This window comes from Bombina bombina, chromosome 3, assembly GCF_027579735.1.
Source record: "Bombina bombina isolate aBomBom1 chromosome 3, aBomBom1.pri, whole genome shotgun sequence".
Taxonomy (NCBI): Eukaryota; Metazoa; Chordata; class Amphibia; order Anura; family Bombinatoridae; genus Bombina; species Bombina bombina.
In genome coordinates this window covers 418667886-418690332 of record NC_069501.1, presented here as the reverse complement: position 1 = coordinate 418690332, position 22447 = coordinate 418667886, and the positions used below count along the sequence as shown (strand labels likewise).

At 38.6% G+C, this 22447-nt stretch overlaps 1 protein-coding gene across 2 annotated transcripts in view; it reads right to left on the bottom strand.

Moving 5' to 3' along the window:
• Positions 1-6334: 6334 nt before the first annotated feature.
• RBBP5 (RB binding protein 5, histone lysine methyltransferase complex subunit) overlaps positions 6335-22447 on the bottom strand; it is a 127199-nt gene continuing 111086 nt past the window's right edge. For both annotated transcript variants that reach the window (XM_053706625.1, XM_053706626.1), the window contains exon 14: positions 6335-7037. In XM_053706625.1, the coding sequence (XP_053562600.1) occupies positions 7009-7037 (29 nt within the window). In that variant the 3' untranslated portion in view covers positions 6335-7008. The remainder of the gene's footprint in view (positions 7038-22447) is intronic.

Genomic DNA, 22447 nt, shown 5'->3' with positions numbered 1-22447 from the left:
AGGATGAGTGCTTGCAAATTTTCTACCTTTAACTTTTTCGTACAAGATCTTCTCTAAAAAGCTGAGCATCTTCAGATCCAGCCAAACTCCATTGAAGTACGTTCCCGTCAGACACAGGAGGCTTATTTCTGATAGGCAGAGAAGGGGGCAGGACGCCTTGTTCAGACGCTGAACAGAGGAGGATACGGCAGACAGCGTGGATCCGGCGGAGTCAGCTGTGATTAAAGACAAGGACCTCTCCCGCTCTCGCATACCCCAGAGGACAAGGAAGTGACAACCCGGTCAGGTGAACATCCTCCGGTTCCGTCAGGCTGCAGTGGTGGTCAGTGGAGCCTAAAGGATTTGAAAACCTCTTAACCCGGATTCAAGTTTGTACCCTTACCAGGGGAGGAGAGAGCCTCTCAGCCACAATATTGTGAGTACACGCCTTACATCCCATGCCGATCCCCCTTCTCACGGCACCCTATATCACACTTGCAGCTTGCACATTTTCACCAAGGTTTTCTTTAACTTTAGTCTATATATATATATATATATATATATATATATAAAATATATCTATATATATATATATATATATATATAAAATATATCATTATAAATGTCCAAACTAAGCTACAGAGTGTTGTATAAAAAAAAAAAATTAGGATACTTACCAACAGATAGCCAAACCAGTACTGAAACATATTAGCAGAGGTTATGGAATAGGAACCTACAATTGGATCTTTTGTGAGGATCGGAATGCAAAGAAGAAAGCAGTGGCTCTCGTACCCTGGCTCTCGTACCCTTCCGGTCTTTTCATAGCCGGATAGATTCCTGTAAAAGATCCCCACACTAAGATCTGTACAAGTCCAGATTTTAGAGTGAGGATCTTTTAGAAGAATCAGTTTGGCTATGACAAGGTCTGAAGGGCACAAGCAGGTTCTTACTTCCGTATTCCGATCCTCATGAAAGATCCAAATGCACATCCTATTATGGGATAGGTGTATATTGCAGATCCATAAAAAATGACAAAAGACAAGTCCCTGCAACCATTTCTATTTTCTCCATAACTGTTGGCGGCACCACTATCTTCCCATCACCCCAAGTCCGCTGCCTTGGAGTCACACGACTCAAATCTGTCCTTCATTCCCCACATCCAATTGATCTTTTCATCCTGCCGCAACCACCTAAGCAATATCTCCAAAATTCATCCATTTCGGAGTGCTGAAACTACTAAACAGCTAATCCACTCTCTGATTGAAGGGGAGAGAGGGAGGCCAGTTAGTAGGTTATAACAGTAGTCAGGTCGGGAAATTACCAATCCTAAATGCATCTGCCAGGCTAATCCACCTCTCTAGATGCTCTATTTCTGCTGCACCTCTCTGTGAGTCCCTTCACTGGCTCCCCATTCACAGCAGAGTTAAATTCAAAATTCTCACCCTGACCTACAAAGCCCTCACCAATGCTGCCCCACCCTACCTGTCCTCACTCATCAACAAATATACTCCAGCCCGCCCCCTAAGATTGAACAATGACCTGCTCCTTGCATCCTCTACCATCACCTCCTCTCATGCTAGACTACAGGACTTCTCTCGTGCGGCATCAACCCTCTGGAACGCATTTCCTCGAGCTGTCAGACTTTCCCCTAATCTCTCCTCCTTTAAACGTTCCCTAAAGACCTTTTTGTTCAGGGAAGCTTATCACCTGACTCATTAACAAATGAACTTCATTTACCTAACAGTTACCCTCATCTATCTCCTCATTCTCACCTTTGCAGTCCCCACCGATTGTAAGTTCCCACAGAATAGGGGCCTCAATTCCCCCTGTATTTGTCTGTAAAATGTTGTCTTTTATTGTATTGTTTCTCCGTTGTACTTTTATCCTTGTACCCAAGGGTAGCGCTGCAGAATCTGTTGGTGCTTTATAAATAAAGAACAATAAAAAAATAATAAATTTATAGAAAGTTTGTGCCAAAATTTCCCATGAGGTAAAAGAGTCACCAACCATACCCCATATATATCCCTCTTTCAAACACTGTTCTCAGGCCTCAACATAGACTGAACCCCCCCATATGAAGAATCAAATGCACATCTTCATTCTTTGACCACCTCCAGTGGAGGCAAAGACAAGACTGAGGTACTGGTGAGGTGGGAGGGGTTTTATAGAGTTCTTGGGGTTTGGGAATCTTTGCCTTCTGCTAGTGGTAGGGAAGAGTAATTCCCAGGTGTAATAGACCGTGGACTCTGACCACCTGCATGAAAGTAATAGCTATTTTAAGCTGAATTTAATTAAGCCCAGCAAATAAAGGGTTAAAATAATGGTATTTGCACCATCTTTTAAGCCTGAGTGTCTAACTGATCTTACCCAGAGATTTTCTACTCTTCTTGAGAAAATTTTAGTTATTTTTTCTTTTTTTAAAAGTGTCTAAAGCTGCATGGAGTGTTAAATGATGTATGCTATTATGTTCCCAGGCTATATGAAATATGTATACATGATCATACTAATAGCCTGTAGGCGATGAAGGTGCATGGTACTTACCTGATAGCACCTTCAACTACCATGCTCACCTTAGCTGCAGAAGACTGCACTGCCTCGGATGGGCCCATCTACTGGAAGCAAACAGTGCCAATAAACTATAAATAGCAGCACACTGTAGACCAGGGAATTTGCATACATGCCCACATTACACCTGGAAGGCTGGTGGTATCTCCACACTGGGAGATTTTCTCTGCCTGGCTGAACTTCTGTTCACTCCTCTGCCCTGTTTGTATGTTTTCTGGGAGGGGATAATGGGTCTCAGATCAGTTAGAGAACCCCCTTCATATGACGTGAAGGTCAGTACTTTCTTCATCACTCCTTGGAGGCAATAAATTGATTGAGAGATCAAGGAAAATTGGGAAAGATTAAAGCGGTTATGTTGGGTGTTTTGGCTCCTCCTACTAGACTGGACTTTAATCCCACATGTGATGGTTCATGGACTCTCACCATCTTATGAAAGAAAAGATCATTTTCTCTATCTTCCTGTGCACTTAAAGGGACACGAAGCCCCCATAAAATATTTTGTGATTCAGACAGAGCATACAATTTAATTTAAAAATTATTCAATTTACTTCTATTATTAAGTTTGCTTCATTTTAATTTTATTCTTTGTTGAAGCGATATCTAGATAGGTAGCGTGCATGTTTCTAGAGCAGTACATATCAGGAAATTCTGTTGCCACCTACTGTTCTTACAAATATATAACATTAATAAAACTGTAGCCATAAATTGCTCCAGTCGTGGGCATGCTCCACCTTCCTACCTGCTTTTCAACAAAAAATACCAAAAGAACAACGTAAATTTGATAATAGAAGTAAATTACATTTTTTTTTCTTTAAAATGTTACACATTTTGGGGGGTTTATGTCTTATTAAATCTAGCATTGTGAATTTGACTATTGACTTTTGAATGATTCAGATTGTATTGGATTTTATTCAATTTTTCTCCACTATTCCAGTCATTGCGGGCTGCAACTGATAAATGGAGTTTTCCCCAGGTTTCTTGGATGAGGTTGTACAGTTGTACAAGATTAATCTTCTACCAAAATTCAACAATTTTGATGCTCTCTCATTACCATTCCAAGGCCCATATTTATCAAGCTCCGTACGGAGCTTGAAGGGCCGTGTTTCTGGCGAGTCTTCAGACTCGCCAGAAACACAAGTTATGAAGCAGCGGTCTAAAGACCGCTGCTCCATAACCCTGTCCACCTGCTCTGAGCAGGCGGACAGGAATCGGCGGAAATCAACCCGATCGAGTACGATCGGGTTGATTGACACCTCCCTGCTGGCGGCGGCGTTGCACCAGCAGCTCTTGTGAGCTACTGGTGCAATGTTAAATGCGGAAAGCGTATTGCTCTCCGCATTTAGCGAGGTCTTGCGGACCTGATCCGCACTGTCAGATCAGGTCCGCAAGACCAATGATAAATAGAGGCCCAAGAGTCTTACTACAAATTCAAAGGCTATAAGTTGAGTTGGCGAGACTTCAACAGCTGATACATGGTTTCTAGCTTTCCCTAGCATTCTGAATCTTCTATTGCTGCCTGATGAGAAGACAGGGACTTATATTTACAGGAAGCTTAAATGCCTAATAGGGTGGCTTTACAGCATCTCACCTGGATATACTCGTATTAGAGCTACTGTGTGCCTTCCTAGTAACTGTCTTAAGTATTAGGATGGAAGGATGCCCTAATGTTGCTCCACAGCCATCGCCCATTCATCGTGTGGGTCTATTAATGGGCCTTTGCCATTTCCATCCAGATTTGTGGCGGTTTGTAGGAATTCATAAATTTGAAGATATATGCTTAAAGGGATACTAAACACCTCAACAGTCATGAAATCATTGCAATAAATATAGTGTATATGCAGCAACAACCTCCATATTAACAATATTATGTGCACCTGACCTGTCATTGCAGAATTTTACTCTTTTGTAGTTTTCAGCTAAACTGCAGTATATGTGTTAGACAGGGAGCCGCCATGTTGTGACATACGTTACAAGGAGATCATATGTGGTCACGTGATGCGCTCATCCGTGTTGTCAGAACAGCCCGCGCATTATAATTTTTTTTTCTGTGAAGCACGTCCACATTACTTCAGAAGCGCGCTCTCTCTAAGCAGCACACATGTGGTACAGCTTAGATAGAGGAGCGAACAGCACGCACAGCACATCTAGTGTTCAGCGATATATATAATCTAATATAACTAAATTCCAGGATAGTTTTACTTATCATGAAATCCTTAAGAATAATCATTATTATGTGAAACATTAACTAACTACTTTACTGTTTTTTGTTTTTTTCACTTATCCCTTTATTGGAGTCAGCGATGAAACTTAGAAAGCTGGAACCGTTCTTTGGTTTGACAGCAAAGTGACCGAATAGTACAGTGCTGGTGGGGGAGGATGTTATACGTACGATTACGTGAAATACGTGAATGTGCCCAGCCCCCTTGCCACTGTGTGGATGCAATCGCCATACAAAAGGGAAAGATCGCCTTTTGGTTAAAAAAAATATTACGGTACACAATATTTTAATGTAAAATGTTCTATGTGGTTTTGCTCAATATAATAGGAGGTATATTATGGCGAAATTATTTTTACTTTGTTGATGGCTAGTGTTAAAGGTCCCTTTAAGGAACAAACCTGGATCTTTGGCTAAGGCACAGTAGGAAAAAAAAAGCTCCTGAAAATGCTTTACTTTAAATACGTTCAGCTTTGTAGCATTATGCAGGAATGGGGATTTTCCAATTATTATTTTTAATCTCTGAATCTGTGGGAAAGGCAAAACTCCAGGTAACTTGGATACATTTCAATATAAATATATTTCTATAAATATATTGCTCAGCTTCCTTTCTTTTGTAAAATTTGCCCATACTGGTATGTCAGACAGAACATTCAATTTTAAACAACTTTCTTATTAACATCTATAATCAAATTTGCTTTGTTCTTTAGGTATCCTTTGCTGAAGAGTAGCCTTAGAGGCAGCAATAATCCTAATAAAAAATAAAAAGCCCACTTCCTATACACTGGTTTTCTTATATTCCTCTTATTACACAAAGTATCTCCACGTCAATGGTCTACAGTGTGATAAAACAAAGCCAAGCATAGAGCAGTTCGGGTTGGCCCAAACCAACAACAAAATTACTATTCTATAAAAAATACTTTCTGAATACAAATACTTATAAAAGTTTTGCAGGGATACTTGTCTAGATTTGCTAATTTCTATGGCTCTTACTTTTATGAAATGGAGGATTTTAATCTCTTGCTTTTATCTCCACCATAACTCAAGAGTATTGCTTTTCTCTGGAAATAAGCTTCACCAAACAGCACATCAAACCTATTTTCTGCTGATAAGACTTAATAAACTCGAAACAGCTGTCCAGAAGTTGTTGTTTTTTGCTGCACCCACCCTATAAAAGCCCTTGAAAGCAAAAAGCATATAATACTATATATTTAATTTGCATATCTTACCCAGAGTTCCCTAGTGCATTTGTAATAAATTATACAGAGTACTTCTGGGGTAAAGCAAACTGAGATACTTACCTACATATGCTAACTTTCTATACAATATATGGTACTGACTTCTCCACCATAACTCATATTAATATTGCTTACTATAGACAATTAGATAGGGATTTGGTAGTGGTTTAAACGTGTGTCACGTAAATATCTGGAATATGTTACAGGTGTCACAAAATAAAGAGAACAAAATTGAGCTACTGTATATATTAATACACATGTGTGTTCTACCACTGTAATGTACATATACTCATATCCATAAGCCACATGTAAGATATTTAAATATGATAGTCACAAGTATAAACAAAACAAGGAAATTTTATTTCCCCTGCTAGGGTAGAAATTAAATCCATGGGATCAAAAATGTATCTACAAGTCAGGAATAAAAAAAAAAAAACCTAAACAATATTATTAAAATAAAATGCAGTCTCCTCAACAAGAAATCTGGTTTGTCTGGCTGACGCAGGAAATGGGAAGAAACAGCTGTTGTAACTGTTCCCTTGTTCTATACACAGTTCGCTCATGTACTGAAGGAATAACATGCATTTTGAGAATATCTTCTACTTGTGAAGAACAGACAAACATCTGCAGAAGAATCGGAATTGCCGTCCTGTACATACGTTTTAGGAAAATAAGGTATAAAAATAGAAAGAGCAACTTTTCTTCTTGAAACAATAAACACGAGAAAACATGATTAAATGTAGTTAAACTGCAAGAGTCATACATTAATGGGTGAAAATTCCCAAGTGACAGATGTTGTAAATGTTGCGTTGCTGTGTCCAACAGCAAGGGGAGAGACGTCCAATGCTACTTAGAGCGGCATCCAGCTTCACATGGTAGGAGGCTCCCGAACTTCCTAAGTTGTTGCCAATTTCTTGCCGCACGTAAGTGTAATGGAAATAGCCTGTCTTCTGAAAGATCTTGTTTTTTGACAGCAATGAAGTGCAGTGCATGACACATGAATCCAAATACTTACAGGAGCTCAGAAATTGCACCACCTCCTAAAAAATATAGAACAGATGATACATTAGAGAAAATACCCAAAGGCAAGAATTTGCGGAGGTAAAGCAGCAAAGCAGAAGAGCAACTGGAAACAGCTGGATTATACATAACCACATATTAAAAAAAAAATAAAAAAATAATGAATTGGATGTTGAACATATGTTGATTGGAGTGGGGTTGTGGGAAAACATTAATCCCTATAAAAAAAAAATGTTTATAATCTCTTCCCAAAGAAATTTTGAGGCTACCTACTCACATAAGACTTATGTTTCTACAATCACTGAGTAGATATAATCAGAATTATAAATAGTGTTTTTAAACTCTTACCCATAGAATCATTCACTGAAAAGCTAAGGCCCCACCCTCCAGGCTGATTGAGAGGAACTGGTAAAACCCACCGAAACTATTTAAAAAGGACCCTCTAGTATCCTCTAGTATTCTTAAATGTCAATTATTGGCATCTATATAGAGAATATGCAGTACTAATGTTTGTAATATAAGAAACTTATGTCCTCTACTCACTATAAAATCCAATTCAGCAAAGAGATGTGTAAGTGTATATATATATATATATATATATATATATATATATATATATATATACACACACGTATACCCCGCTCATACAGCGGATTAGGGACCGGAGCCCCGCTGTTAAGTGAAAACCGCCTTAAAGTGAAACAAGGCAGTTTTAGCTTTCTTTTCACTTGCCAGTGTATTTAAAAACATATTTGAACTAACATATATTAGGGGTGCAATAGTGCTACGTTGAGTTTAACACTCGCACAGCACAGTAATTCAATTAGTATTCAATAAATACTGTAGATGTAAAATAGTGAAAATTACTGTAGTAACATTTGCCAGACTATAGCACTGAGACGCAGATTGAACTGTAATGCTGTAAACAGAGTGAACTGCGCATAACAAAATGGTGCCAGTCACTTTTCTCGCAATCTCACGATGATTACAGCACTATTTCAAAATCCTTGAAGGTTGAACTTCAGCTCCACAAAGTGCTGTAAAGTGAGGTATACCTATATATATATATAATTTATGTAAGAACTTACCTGATAAATTCATTTCTTTCATAGTGGCAAGAGTCTATGAGCTAGTGACGTATGGGATATACATTCCTACCAGGAGGGGGCAAAGTTTCCCAAACCTCAAAATGCCTATAAATACACCTCCCACCTCACTCATACCTCAATTTAACTTTTAGCCAAGAAGTGAGGTGTAAAAAAGGAGTAAAAAGCATACAAAAAGAGGAACTGGAAATAAATAGTGCTTTATACAAAAAATCATAACCACATAAAAAGGGTGGGTCTCATGAACTCTTACATGGAGTTCTTACATAAATTATGTTTTCTTTCATGTAAGTGGCAACAGTCCATGAGCTAGTGACGTATGGGATATAATACCCAAGATGTGGAAGTCAATAAGTCACTAGAGAGGGAGAGATAAAATAAAAACAGCTATTTCCGCTGAGAAATTAAATCCAAAAAATAATTAAGTTTTCTTAAAAATTTCAAAAACACTCAAAACAAAGGCATTAGAATCAAACTGAAACAGGTGCCTGAAGAACCTTTCTACCAAAGGCTGCTTCCGAAGAAGCAAATACATCAAAATGGTAAAATTTAGTAGAAGTATGCAAAAAAGACCAAGTTGCTGCTTTGCAAATTTAATCAAATGAAGCTTCATTCATAAGAGCCCAAGAAGTGGCAACTGATCTAGTAGAATGAGCTGTAATTCTCTACGGCGACTGCCCCGCCTCCAAATAAGCTTTGTGAATCAAAAGTCTCAACCAAGAAGCCAGAGAAATAGCAAAGGCTTTCTGACCTTTCCTGGAGCCAGAAAAAATAACAAATAGACTAGAAGTCTTTCTGAAATCTTTAGTAGCCTCAACATAATATTTCAAAGCTCTTACCACATCCAAATAATGTAAAGACCTTTCAAGAGTATTCTTAGGATTAGGTCACAAAGAAGGAACAACAATTTCCCTATTGATGTTGTTATAATTCACAACTTTAGGCAAAAATGTAAATGAAGTCCGCAAAACAGCTTTATCTTGATGGAAAATCAGATAAGGAGACTCGCAAGAAAGAGCAGACAATTCAGAAACTCTTCTAGCAGAAGAAATAGCCAAAAGAAATAATACTTTCCAAGAAAGCAATTTAATGTCCAGAGAATGCATAGGCTCAAAAGGAGGAGCCTGTAAAGTGTTCAAAACCAAATTGAGACTCCAGGGAGGAGAAATGGATTTAATAACAGGTTTGATACGAATCAAAGCCTGAACAAAACAGGTTTAGCAATCTTTCTATGAAATAAAACAGAAAGAGCAGAAATGTGTCCTTTCAAAGTATTTGTAGACAAACCCTTTTACAAACCATCCTGAAGAAACTGTGAAATCCTAGGAATTCTAAAAGAATGTCAAGAATAATCATGAGTTGAACACCATTAAATATAGGTTTTCCAAACCCGATAATAAATTTTCCTGGAAACAGACTTACGAGCCTGTATCATAGTGCTAATCACTGAGTCAGAGAAACCTCTATGACTAAGCATTTCATTTCCATGCCATCAAATTTAGAAATTTGAGATCCTGATGGAAAAATGGCCCCTGAGACAGAAGGTCTGGCCTTAAAGGAAGTGGCCAAGACTGGAAACTGGACATCCTGACAAGGTGCGCATACCAAAACCTGAGAGGCCAAGCTGGTGCTATCAGAAACACATAAGACTGTTCCATTATTATCTTGGAGATCAGCCTTGGAAGAAGAACCAGAGGCGGAAAATGTAAGCAGGATGGTAAAACCAAGGAACTGCTAGAGCATCCACCATCTCCGCCTGAGGATCCTTGGACCTGGAAAGGTATCTTGGAAGCTTCTTGTTCAAACGCAAGGCCATCAGATCTATTTCTGGAGGACCCCACATCTGTACCAATTGAAAAAAAAAAAAAAACCATCTGGATGGAGAGACCACTCTCCCGGATGTAAAGTCTGATGACTGAGATAATCTGCTTCCCAATTGTCTACTCCTGGGATATGAATCACAGAAATTTGACAAGAGTTAGATTCTGCCCAAGAAAGTCTCAGAGATACTTCTTTCATTGCTGAAGGAATGCGAGTCCCCCCTTGATGATTGACATATGCCACTGTAGTGACATTGTCTGAAATCGAATATAAAGTTCTCTCTTCAATAGAGGCAAAGCCTGAAGAGCTCTAAAAATAGCACAGAGTTCTAAAAACATAATTTATGCAAGAATTTACCTGATAAATTAATTTCTTTCATATTGGCAAGAGTCCATGAGCTAGTGACATATGGGATATACAATCCACCCAGGAGGGGCAAAGTTTACCAAACCTCAAAAAGCCTATAAATACACCCCTCACCACACCCACAATTCAGTTTAACGAATAGCCAAGTAGTGGGGTGATAAAGAAAGGAGTAAAAAGCATCAACAAAGGAATTGCAATAATTGTGCTTAATACAAAAAAATCATAACCACCATAAAAAAGGGTGGGCCTCATGGACTCTTGCCAATATGAAAGAAATTAATTTATTAGGTAAATTCTTACATAAATTATGTTTTCTTTCATGTAATTGGCAAGAGTAGATGAGCTAGTGACGTATGAGATATCAATATCCAAGATGTGGAACTCCACGCAAGAGTCACTAGAGAGGGAGGGATAAAAATAAACAACAGCCATAATTTGCTGAAAAAATAATCCACAACCCAAAATATAAATTTATTCTTTAAATGACAAGAAAAACTTAAAACATCAGCAGAAGAATCAAACTCAAACAGCTGCCTGAAGAACTTTTCTACCAAAAACTGCTTCTGAAGAAGCAAATACAGGTAGCCCTCAGTTTACGCCGGGGTTAGGTTCCAGAAGGAATGGTTGTAAATCGAAACCATTGTAAATTGAAACCCATAATGTAAGTCAATGGGAAGTGAGGGAGATAGGTTCCAGGCTCCTCTCAAAATTGTCATAAGTAACACCTAATACATTATTTTTAAAGCTTTGAAATGAAGACTTTAAATGCTAAACAGCATTATAAACCTAATAAAATAATCAGACAACACAGACTTCACTTGCATTTTTCTGCAAACAGTTCTTTCTATGCATTCCAATCTGGACTGATTTATAGACAGGAAGATCTTGTTCCTTTGAAATCTGCTCGATAGCTTAGGTCTGGTTAAACTGATTAATTTCAGCTTGCTTGGCTTTGCTGCAACACAAGCGTACAGCTCCACCTACTGGCTATTTTAATAAATGCACTTCTTCTCAATGCTTTTCAATAGCAGTCACATGACTGGAAAAAAAGGTTGTTATTCTGAAACGGTGTAAATTGAACCGTTGTAAAACGAGGGCCACCTGTACATCAAAACGGTAGAATTTAGAAAATGTATGCAAAAAGGACCAAATTGCCGCTTTGCAAATCTGATCAATTGAAGCTTCATTCTTAAAAGCCCACGAAGTGGAGACTGATCTAGTAGAATGAGCTATAATTCTCTGAGGCAGGGTCTTACCCGACTCCAAATAAGCTTGATGAATCAAAAGCTTCAACCAAGAAGCCAAGGAAATAGCAGAAGCCTTCTGACCTTTCCTAGGACCAGAAAAAAAAAACAAATAGACCAGAAGTCTTCCTGAAATCTTTAGTAGCTTCAAAATAATATTTCAAAGCTCTTACCACATCCAAAGAATGTAAGGATCTTTCCAAAGAATTCTAAGGATTAGGACACAATGAAGGAACAACAATTTCTCTACTAATGTTGTTAGAATTCACAACCTTAGGTAAAAATTGAAAAGAAGTCTGCAAAACCGCCTTATCCTGATGAAAAATCAGAAAAGGAGATTCACAAGAAAGAGCAGATAGCTCAGAAACTCTTCTAGCAGAAGAGATAGCCAAAAGGAACAACACTTTCCAAGAAAGTAGTTTAATGTCCAAAGAATGCATAGGCTCAAATTGAGGAGCCTGTAATGCCTTCAAAACCAAATTAAGACTCCAAGGAGGAGAAATTGATTTAATGACAGGCTTAATACGAACTAACGCCTGTACAAAACAGTGAAAATCAGGAAGTTTAGCAATCTTTCTGTGAAATAAAACAGAAAGAGCAGAGATTTGTCCATTCAAAGAACTTGCAGATAAAACCTTATCCAAACCATCCTGAAGAAACTGTAAAATTCTAGGAATTCTAAAAGAATGCCAAGAGAATTTATGAGAAGAACAACATGAAATGTAAGTCTTCCAAACTCGATAATAAATCTTTCTAGAGACAGATTTACGAGCTTGTAACATAGTATTAATCACTGAGTCAGAGAAACCTCTATGGACCTTGAGACAGAAGGTCCGGCCTTAACGTAAGTGGCAAAGGTTGGCAACTGGACATCCGAACAAGATCCGCATACCAAAACCTATGGGGCCATGCTGGAGCCACCAGCAACACAAACGATTGTTCCATGATGATCTTGGAGATCACTCTTGGAAGAAGAACTAGAGGCGGAAAAATGTAAGCAGGATGAAAACACCAAGGAAGTGTCAACGCATCCACTGCTTCCGCCTGAACATCCCTGGACAGGTAACTGGGAATTTTCTTGTTTAGATGAGAGGCCATCAGATCTATCTCTGGAAGACCCACATCTGAACAATCTGAGAAAACACATCTGGATGGAGAGACCACTCCCCTGGATGTAAATTCTGACGGCTGAGATAATCCGCCTCCCAATTGTCTACACCTGGGATATGCACCGCAGAGATTAGACAGGAGCTGGATTCCGCCCAAACAAGTATCCGAGATACTTCTTTCATAGCTTGTGGACTGTGAGTCCCACCCTGATGATTGGCATATGCTACAGTTGTGATATTGTCTGTCTGAAAGCAAATGAACGGTTCTCTCTTCAACAGAGGCCAAAACTGAAGAGCTCTGAGAATTGCACGGAGTTCTAAAATATTGATTGGTAATCTCGCCTCTTGAGATTTCCAAACCCCTTGCACTGTCAGAGATCCCCAAACAGCTCCCCAACCTGAAAGACTTGCATCTGTAGTGATCACAATCCAGGTTGGCTGAACAAAGGAAGCCCCTTGAACTAAACGCTGGTGATTTAACCACCACGTCAGAGAGTGTCGAACATTGGGATTTAAGGATATTAATTGTGATATCTTTGTATAATCCCTGCACCATTGATTCAGCATACAAAGCTGAAGAGGTCTCATGTGAAAACGAGCAAAAGGAATCGCGTCCGATGCTGCAGTCATGAGGCCTAAAACTTCCATGCACATAACCACTGAAGGGAATGACTGAGACTGAAGGTGCCGACAAGCTGCAACCAATTTCAAACGTCTCTTGTCTGTTAGAGACAGAGTCATGGACACTGAATCTATCTGGAAACCTAAAAAGGTGACCCTTGTCTGAGGAATCAAGAAACTTTTTGGTAAATTGATCCTCCAACCATGTTTTTGAACAAACAACACTAGTTGATTCGTGTGAGATTCGGCAGAACGTAAAGACTTAGCTAGTACCAAGATATCGTCCAAATAAGGAAATACCGCAATACCCTGCTCTCTGATTACAGAGAGTAGGCCACCTAGAACCTTTGAAAAAATTCTTCAAGCTGTTGCTAGGCCAAAAGGAAGAGCAACAAATTGGTAATGCTTGTCTAGAAAAGAGAATCTCAGGAACTGATAATGTTCTGGATGAATTGGAATATGAAGGTATGCATCCTGCAAGTCTATTGCAGACATATGTCCTTGCTGAACAAAAGGCAGAATAGTCCTCATAGTCACCATCTTGAAAGTTGGTACTCTTACATAACAATTCAAAATTTTCAGATACAGAACTGGTCTGAATGAATTTTCCATCTTTGGGACAATGAATAGATTTGAATAAAACCCCAGACCTTGTTCCTGAAAAGGAACTGGCATGATTACCCCTGAAGACTCCAGGTCTGAAACACACTTCAGGAAAGGTTGGGATGTGTGAGAGAAAAAATCTTCTCACAGGAGGTCTTACTCTGAATCCTATTCGATACCCTTGAGAGACAATGCTCTGAATCCATTGATTTTGGACAGAATTTATCAAAATATCATTGAAAAACCTTAACCTGCCCCCTACCAGCTGAGCAGGAATGAGGGCTGCACCTTCATGCGGACTTAGGGGCTGACTTTGTTTTTTTAAAACGCTTGGATGTATTCCAATTTGAGGAAGGCTTCCAATCGGAAACAGATTCCTTGGGGAAAGGATTAGATTTTTGTTCCTTATTTTGACGAAAGGAACGAAAACGGTTAGAAGCCATAGATTTACCCTTAGGTTTTTTATCCTGAGGCAAAAAAAATCCCTTCCCCCCAGTAACAGTTGAAATAATAGAATCCAACTGAGAACCAAATAAATTATTACCTTGGAAAGAAAGAGATAGTAATCTAGACTTAGATGTCATATCAGCATTCCAAGATTTAAGCCATTGCTGGTAAAGGATGCAATTTTTTAAACCTTGAAGAAGGAATAAAAGGAGTACCTGGCTTATTCCATTCCTAAGAAACCATATCAGAAATAGCATCAGGAATAGGAAAAACCTCTGAAGTAACCACAGGAGGTTTAAAAACAGCATTTAAATGTTTACTAGTCTTAACGTCAAGAGGACTGGCTTCCTCAATATCCAAAGTAATTAACACTTATTTTAACAAAGAACAAATATACTCCATTTTAAATAAATAAGTAGATTTGTCATTGTCAATATCTGAGGAAGGATCTTCTGAATCAGATAGATCCTCATCAGAGGAGGATAATTCAGTATGTTTTCGGTCATTTGAAATTTCATCAGCTTTATGAAAAGTTTTAAAAGACCTTTTACGTTTATTAGAAGGCGGGAATGCAGACAAAGCCTTCTGAATAGAATCAGAAACAAATTCTTTAAAATTCATAGGTATATCATGTACATTAGAAGTTGAAGGAACTGCAACCGGCAATGTACTATTACTGATGGATATATTGTCTGCATGTAAAAGTTTATCATGACAACTATTACAAATGACATTCGGAGATATAATTTCCACAATCTTACAACAAATGCACTTAGCTTTGGTAGAACCGATGTCAGGCAGCAAAGTTCCAACAGATACTTCTGAGACAGGATCAGATTGTGACATCTTGCAAAATGTAAAAGAAAAAAACAACATATAAAGCAAAATTATCAATTTCCTTATATGACAGTTTCAGGAATGGGAAAAAAATGCAAATAGCATAGCCCTCTGACATAGAAAAAGGCAAAAGGCAAATAGCAATGGGGTAATAAAATAATGAAAAAATTTGGCGCCAAGTATGACGCACAACGTGACTGAAAAACTTTTGCCGCCAACAACATCCGGAAATGACACACTTGCGACATTAACGGCGCAACCCTGTGTAGGAACTCGGCGTCAACTACGACGCCGGAAATGACGAACTTGCACCAACGGACATACTTTCGTGCAAAAAAAGTCTCGCGCCAAGAATGACGCAATAAAGTCTAGCATTTGGCGCACCCGCGGGCCTAGTACTGCCCGCAATTTGCAAGAAGAAAATAGTCAATCTGAAAATAAGACTAAACCCCAGGTAAGAAAAAATATTTCTTAAAATGTTTATTTTCCCCAAATATGAAACTGACAGTCTGCACAAGGAAATACATGAACCTGACTCATGGCAAATATAAGTACAATACATATATTTAGAACTTTATATAAATGCATAAAGTGCCAAACCATAGCTGGGGTGTCGTAAGTAATAAAAAACATACTTGCCAAAAAGACACCCATCCACATATAGCAGATAGCCAAACCAGTACTGAAACAGTTATCAGTAGAGGTAATGGTAAATGAGAGTATATCGTCGATCTGAAAAGGGAGGTAGGAGATGAATCTCTATGACCGATAACAGAGAACCTATGAAATAGACCCCCGTTAGGGAAATCATTGCATCCAATAGGTGATACTCCCTTCACATCCCTCTGACATTCACTGTACTCTGAGAGGAATCGGGCTTCAACAATGCTGAGAAGCACATGTCAACGTAGAAATCTTAGCACAAACTTACTTCACCAAAGTTTGTAAAACTGAATTGTGGGTGTGGTGAGGGGTGTATTTATAGGCATTTTGAGGTTTGGGAAACTTTGCCCCTCCTGGTAGGATTCTATATCCCATACGTCACTAGCTCATAGACTCTTGCTAATTACATGAAAGAAATATTGATTGGTAACCCTCCCTCCTGAGGTTCCCAAACCCCTTGTGCAGTCAGAGACCCCCAGACAGCTCCCCAACCTGAAAGACTTGCATCTGTTGTGATCACAGTCCAGGAAGGACGAACAAAAGAGGCCCCTTGAACAATAAGGTGATGGTTTAACCACCAAGTCAGAGAGTGTTGAATGTTGGGATTTAAGTATATCAACTGTGATATCTTTGTATAATATCTGCACCATTGGTGCAACATGCAAAGCTGGAGAGGTTTCATATGAAAACTAGCAAAGGGGATTGCGTCTGATGCTGCAGTCATGAGACCTAAAACTTCCATGCACATAGCCACTGAAGGGAATGATAGAGACTGAAGGTTTAGACAAGCTAAAACTAACTTAATTCATCTCTTGTCTGTCAAAGAAAGAGTCATGGACACTGAATCTATCTGGAAACCTAAAAAGGTGACCTTTGTCTGAGGAATCAAGAAACTCTTTTGTAAACTGATCCTCCAACCATGTTTTTGAAGAAACCACACAAGTTGTTTCGTGTGAGATTCTGCTAAATGAAAAGATTGAGTTAGTACCAAGATATCGTCCAAATAAGGAAACACTGCAATACCCTGCTCCCTGATTACAGATAGAAGGGCGCAAGAACCTTTGAAAAGATTCTTGGAGCTATCACTAGGCCAACTGGAAGAGCGAAAAATTGGTAATGCTTGTCTAGAAAGGAGAATCTCAGAAAACCGATAGTGGTCTGGATGAATCAGAATGTGAAGATAAGCATCCTGTAAGTCTATTGTGGACATGAAATGAACTTGCTGAACAAAAGGCAGAATAGTCCTTATAGTCACCATCTTCAAAGTTGAGACTCTTACAAAACGATTTAGAGTTTTCAGATCCAGAATTGGTCTGAATGAATCTAACTTCTTTGGGACAATGAACCGATTTGAATAAAAACCCAAAACCTGTTCCTGTTGAGGAACTGGAACAATCACCCCTGAAAGCTCTAGATCTGAAACACACTTCAGAAAAGCCTGAGCCTCCACAGGGTTTGTTGGAATCCTGTTGGGAGGTCTATTCTGAAACCTATTTGATATCCCTGAGAAACAATATCCTGAATCCACTGATTTTGGACAGAATCTGCCCAAATGTGTTGAAATAATTTAAATCTGCCCCCCACCAGTTGAACTGGTTTGAGGGCCGCACTTTCATGCAGTCTTAGGGGCTGTAGTTGGTTTCTTATAAGGCTTGGATTTATTCCAATTCGTGGATAGTCTCCAATTGGAACCAGAGGCCTTAGGGGAAGGAGTGTTTTTTTGTTCTTTAATTTGACGAAAGGAACAAAAACGATTGGGAGCTTTAAATTTACCTTTAGATTTCTTATCTTGGGGCACAAAAACTCCCTTACCCCCAAGTGATAGTGGAAATAATAGAATCCAATTGAGAACCAAATAAATTATTACCTTGAAAAGATAGAGATAGTAATCTAGATTTAGACACCATATCAGCATTCCATGATTTAAGCCATAAAGCTCTTCTAGATAGAATAGCTAACAACATAGATTTGATATTAATCTTAATAATATCAAATATAGCATCACAAATGAAATGATTAGCATGTTGACGTAAAAGAACAATGCTAGACAATGATCTGATAACTGCTGTGCTAGACTGTCCAACCAAAAAGTTGAAGGAGCAGCAACATCGGCTATAAATATTAGAAATAGCAGGTCTAAGAATATAGCCAGTATGTAAATATGCCCTCCTAAGATAAGATTAAATCTTCCTATCTAAGTGATCCTTAAAAGAAGTATTATCTTCCATAGGAATTGTTGTACGTTTGGCAAGAGTAGAAATAGCGCCATCAATCTTAGGGACTTTCTCATAAAGCTCTAAATTGGACACAGGTAAAGGATACAATTTTTTAAACCTAGAAGAAGGATTAAAAGAAGTACCAGGCTTAGACCATTCCTTAGTAATCATATTAGAGATAGCATCTGGAATAGGAAAAACTTGAGGAGTAACCTCAGAAGTCTTAAAAACAGAATTCAAACGTTTGCTATTCTTGTTATCAAGAGGACTAGATTCCTCAATACCCAAAATAAACAATACTTCCTTTAAAGGGACAGTCAACACCAGAATTTTTATTGTTTAAAAAGATAGCTAATCCCTTTATTACCCATTCCCCAGTTTTGCATAACCAACACAGTTATAATAATACATGTTTTACCTCTGTAATTACCTTGTATCTACGCTTCTGCTGACTGCCCCCTTATTTCAGTTCTTTTGACAGACATGCAGTTTAGCCAATCAGTGCTCACTCCTAGGTCACTTCACGTGCATGAGCTCAATGTTATCTATATCAAACACATGAACTAATGGCCTCTAGTGGTCAAAATTTATTCAGATTAGAGGCAGTCTTCAAGGTCTAATAAATTAGCATATGAACAAAGGAATTGGAAAAATTGTGCTTTATACAAAAAAATTATAACCACCATAAAAAGGGTGGGCCTCATGGACTCTTGCCAATATGAAAGAAATGAATTTATCAGGTAAATTCTTACATAAATTATGTTTTCTTTCATGTAATTGGCAAGAGTCCATGAGCTAGTGACGTATGGTATAGCAAATACCCAATATGTGGAACGCCACTCAAGAGTCACTAGAGAGGGAGGGAAAAAATAAAGACAGCCAATTCAGCTGAAAAAAATTAATCCACAACCCAAATCATAAGTTTTAATCTTATAAAGAAAAAAACTGAAATTATAAGCAGAAGAATCAAACTGAAACAGCTGCCTGAAGAACTTTTCTACCAAAAACTGCTTCTGAAGAAGAAAAAACATCAAAATGGTAGAATTTAGTAAATGTATGCAAAGAAGACTAAGTCGCTGCTTTGCAAATCTGATTAACTGAAGCTTCATTCTTAAAAGCCCAGGAAGTGGAAACAGAGCTAGTAGAATGAGCCGTAATCCACTGAGGCGGGGATTTACCCGACTCCAAATAAGCGTGATGAATCAAAAGCTTTAACCACAAAGCCAAGGAAACAGCAGAAGCCTTCTGACCTTTCCTAGAACCAGAAAAGATAACAAATAGACTAGAAGTCTTCCTGAAATCTTTAGTAGCTTCAACATAATATATCAAAGCTCTCACCATATCCAAAGAATGTAAGGATCTTTCCAAAAAATTCTTAGGATTAGGACACAAGGAAGGGACAACAATTTCTCCACTAATATTGTTGGAATTCACAACCTTAGGTAGGAATTTAAATGAAGTCCGCAAAACTGCCTTATCCTGATGAAAAATCAGAAAAGGAGACTCACAAGAAAGAGCAGATAATTCAGAAACTCTTCTAGCAGAAGAGATGGCCAAAAGAAACAACACTTTCCAAGAAAGAAATTTAATGTCCAAAGAATGCATAGGCTCAAATGGAGGAGCATGTAAAGCCTTTAAAACCAAATTAAGACTCCAGGGAGGAGAGATTGATTTAATGACAGGCTTGATACGGACCAACGCCTGTACAAAACAATGAATATCAGGAAGTTTAGCAATTATTCTGTGGAATAACACAGAAAGAGCAGAGATTTGTCCTTTCAAAGAACTTGCAGACAAACCCTTATCCAAACCATCCTGAAGAAACTGTAAAATTCTAGGAATTCTAAAAGAATGCCAAGTGAATTTATGAGAACACCATGAAATGTAGGTCTTCCAAACTCGATAATAAATCTTTCTAGAAACAGATTTACGAGCCTGCAACATAGTTTTAATTACTGAGTCAGAGAAACCTCTATGACAAAGCACTAAGCGTTCAATTTCCATACCTTCAAATTTAATGATTTGAGATCCTGATGGAAAAACGGACCTTGAGATAGGTCTGGTCTTAACGGAAGTGGCCAAGGTTGGCAACTGGACATCTGAACAAGGTCCGCATACCAAAACCTGTGTGGCCATGCTGCAGCTACCAGCAGCACAAACGATTGCTCCATGATGATTTTGGAAATCACTCTTGGGAGAAGAACTAAAGGCGGAAAAATATAGGCAGGTTGATAACTCCAAGGAAGTGTCAACGCATCCACTGCCTCGCCTGAGGATCCCTGGACCTGGACAGGTACCTGGGAAGTTTCTTGTTTAGATGAGATGCCATCAGATCTATTTCTGGAAGCCCCCACATCTGAACAACTTGAGAAAACACATCTGGGTGGAGAAACCACTCTCCCGGATGTAAAGTCTGACGACTGAGATAATCCGCTTCCCAATTGTCTATACCTGGGATATGGACCGCAGAAATTATACAGGAGCTGGATTCTGCCCAGGCAAGTATCCAAGATACTTCTTTCATAGCTTGGGGACTGTGAGTCCCACCCTGATGATTGACATATGCCACAGTTGTGATATTGTCGGTCTGAAAACAAATGAACGGTTCTCTCTTCAAGAGAGGCCAAATCTGAAAAGCCCTGAAAATCGCACAGAGTTCCAAAATATTGATTGGTAATCTTTGCCTCTTGAGATTTCCAAACCCCTTGTGCTGTCAGAGATCCCCAGACAGCTCCCCAACCTGAAAGACTCGCATCTGTTGTGATCACGGTCCAGGTTGGACGAACAAAAGAGGCTCCTTGAACTATACGATGGTGATCTAACAACAAAGTCAGAGATAGTCGAATATTGGGATTTAAAGGGACAGCATACACTCATCTTCATATAACTGCATGTAATAGACACTACTATAAAGAATAAGATGCACAGATACTGATATAAAAATCCAGTATAAAACTGTTTAAAAACTTACTTAGAAGCTGTCAGTTTGGCTCTGTTGAAAAGGTAGCTGGAAAGCCCACTGCAAGTGGCAAATAAGACACTCCCCCCCCCCTTCTTTTACATATGAAAAGACCCTTTACACAAACAGGAGCAAGCTGCAGTAGGTATACATCAGTATTCACATAAAACGTTTGGGCTTGGTTAGGAGTCTGAAAATCAGAGCGATGTTATTTAAAAATAAGCAAAACTATACATTTATTTAAAAAAAAAAACTTTATGGGCTATATAAATAGATCATCTACAAAACATTTATGCAAAGAAAAAAACATAATTTATGTAAGAACTTACCTGATAAATTCATTTCTTTCATATTAGCAAGAGTCCATGAGCTAGTGACGTATGGGATATACATTCCTACCAGGAGGGGCAAAGTTTCCCAAACCTCAAAATGCCTATAAATACACCCCTCACCACACCCACAATTCAGTTTAACGAATAGCCAAGAAGTGGGGTGATAAAAAAGTGCGAAAGCATATAAAATAAGGAATTGGAATAATTGTGCTTTATACAAAATCATAACCACCACAAAAAAAGGGCGGGCCTCATGGATTCTTGCTAATATGAAAGAAATGAATTTATCAGGTAAGTTCTTACATAAATTATGTTTTCTTTCATGTAATTAGCAAGAGTCCATGAGCTAGTGACGTATGGGATAATGACTACCCAAGATGTGGATCTTTCCACACAAGAGTCACTAGAGAGGGAGGGATAAAATAAAGACAGCCAATTCCTGCTGAAAATAATCCACACCCAAAATAAAGTTTAACGAAAAACATAAGCAGAAGATTCAAACTGAAACAGCTGCCTGAAGTACTTTTCTACCAAAAACTGCTTCAGAAGAAGAAAATACATCAAAATGGTAGAATTTAGTAAAAGTATGCAAAGAGGACCAAGTTGCTGCTTTGCAGATCTGGTCAACCGAAGCTTCATTCCTAAACGCCCAGGAAGTAGAAACTGACCTAGTAGAATGAGCTGTAATTCTCTGAGGCGGAGTTTTACCCGACTCAACATAGGCAAGATGAATTAAAGATTTCAACCAAGATGCCAAAGAAATGGCAGAAGCTTTCTGGCCTTTTCTAGAACCGGAAAAGATAACAAATAGACTAGAAGTCTTACGAAAAGATTTCGTAGCTTCAACATAATATTTCAAAGCTCTAACAACATCCAAAGAATGCAACGATTTCTCCTTAGAATTCTTAGGATTAGGACATAATGAAGGAACCACAATTTCTCTACTAATGTTGTTGGAATTCACAACTTTAGGTAAAAATTCAAAAGAAGTTCGCAACACCGCCTTATCCTGATGAAAAATCAGAAAAGGAGACTCACAAGAAAGAGCAGATAATTCAGAAACTCTTCTGGCAGAAGAGATGGCCAAAAGGAACAAAACTTTCCAA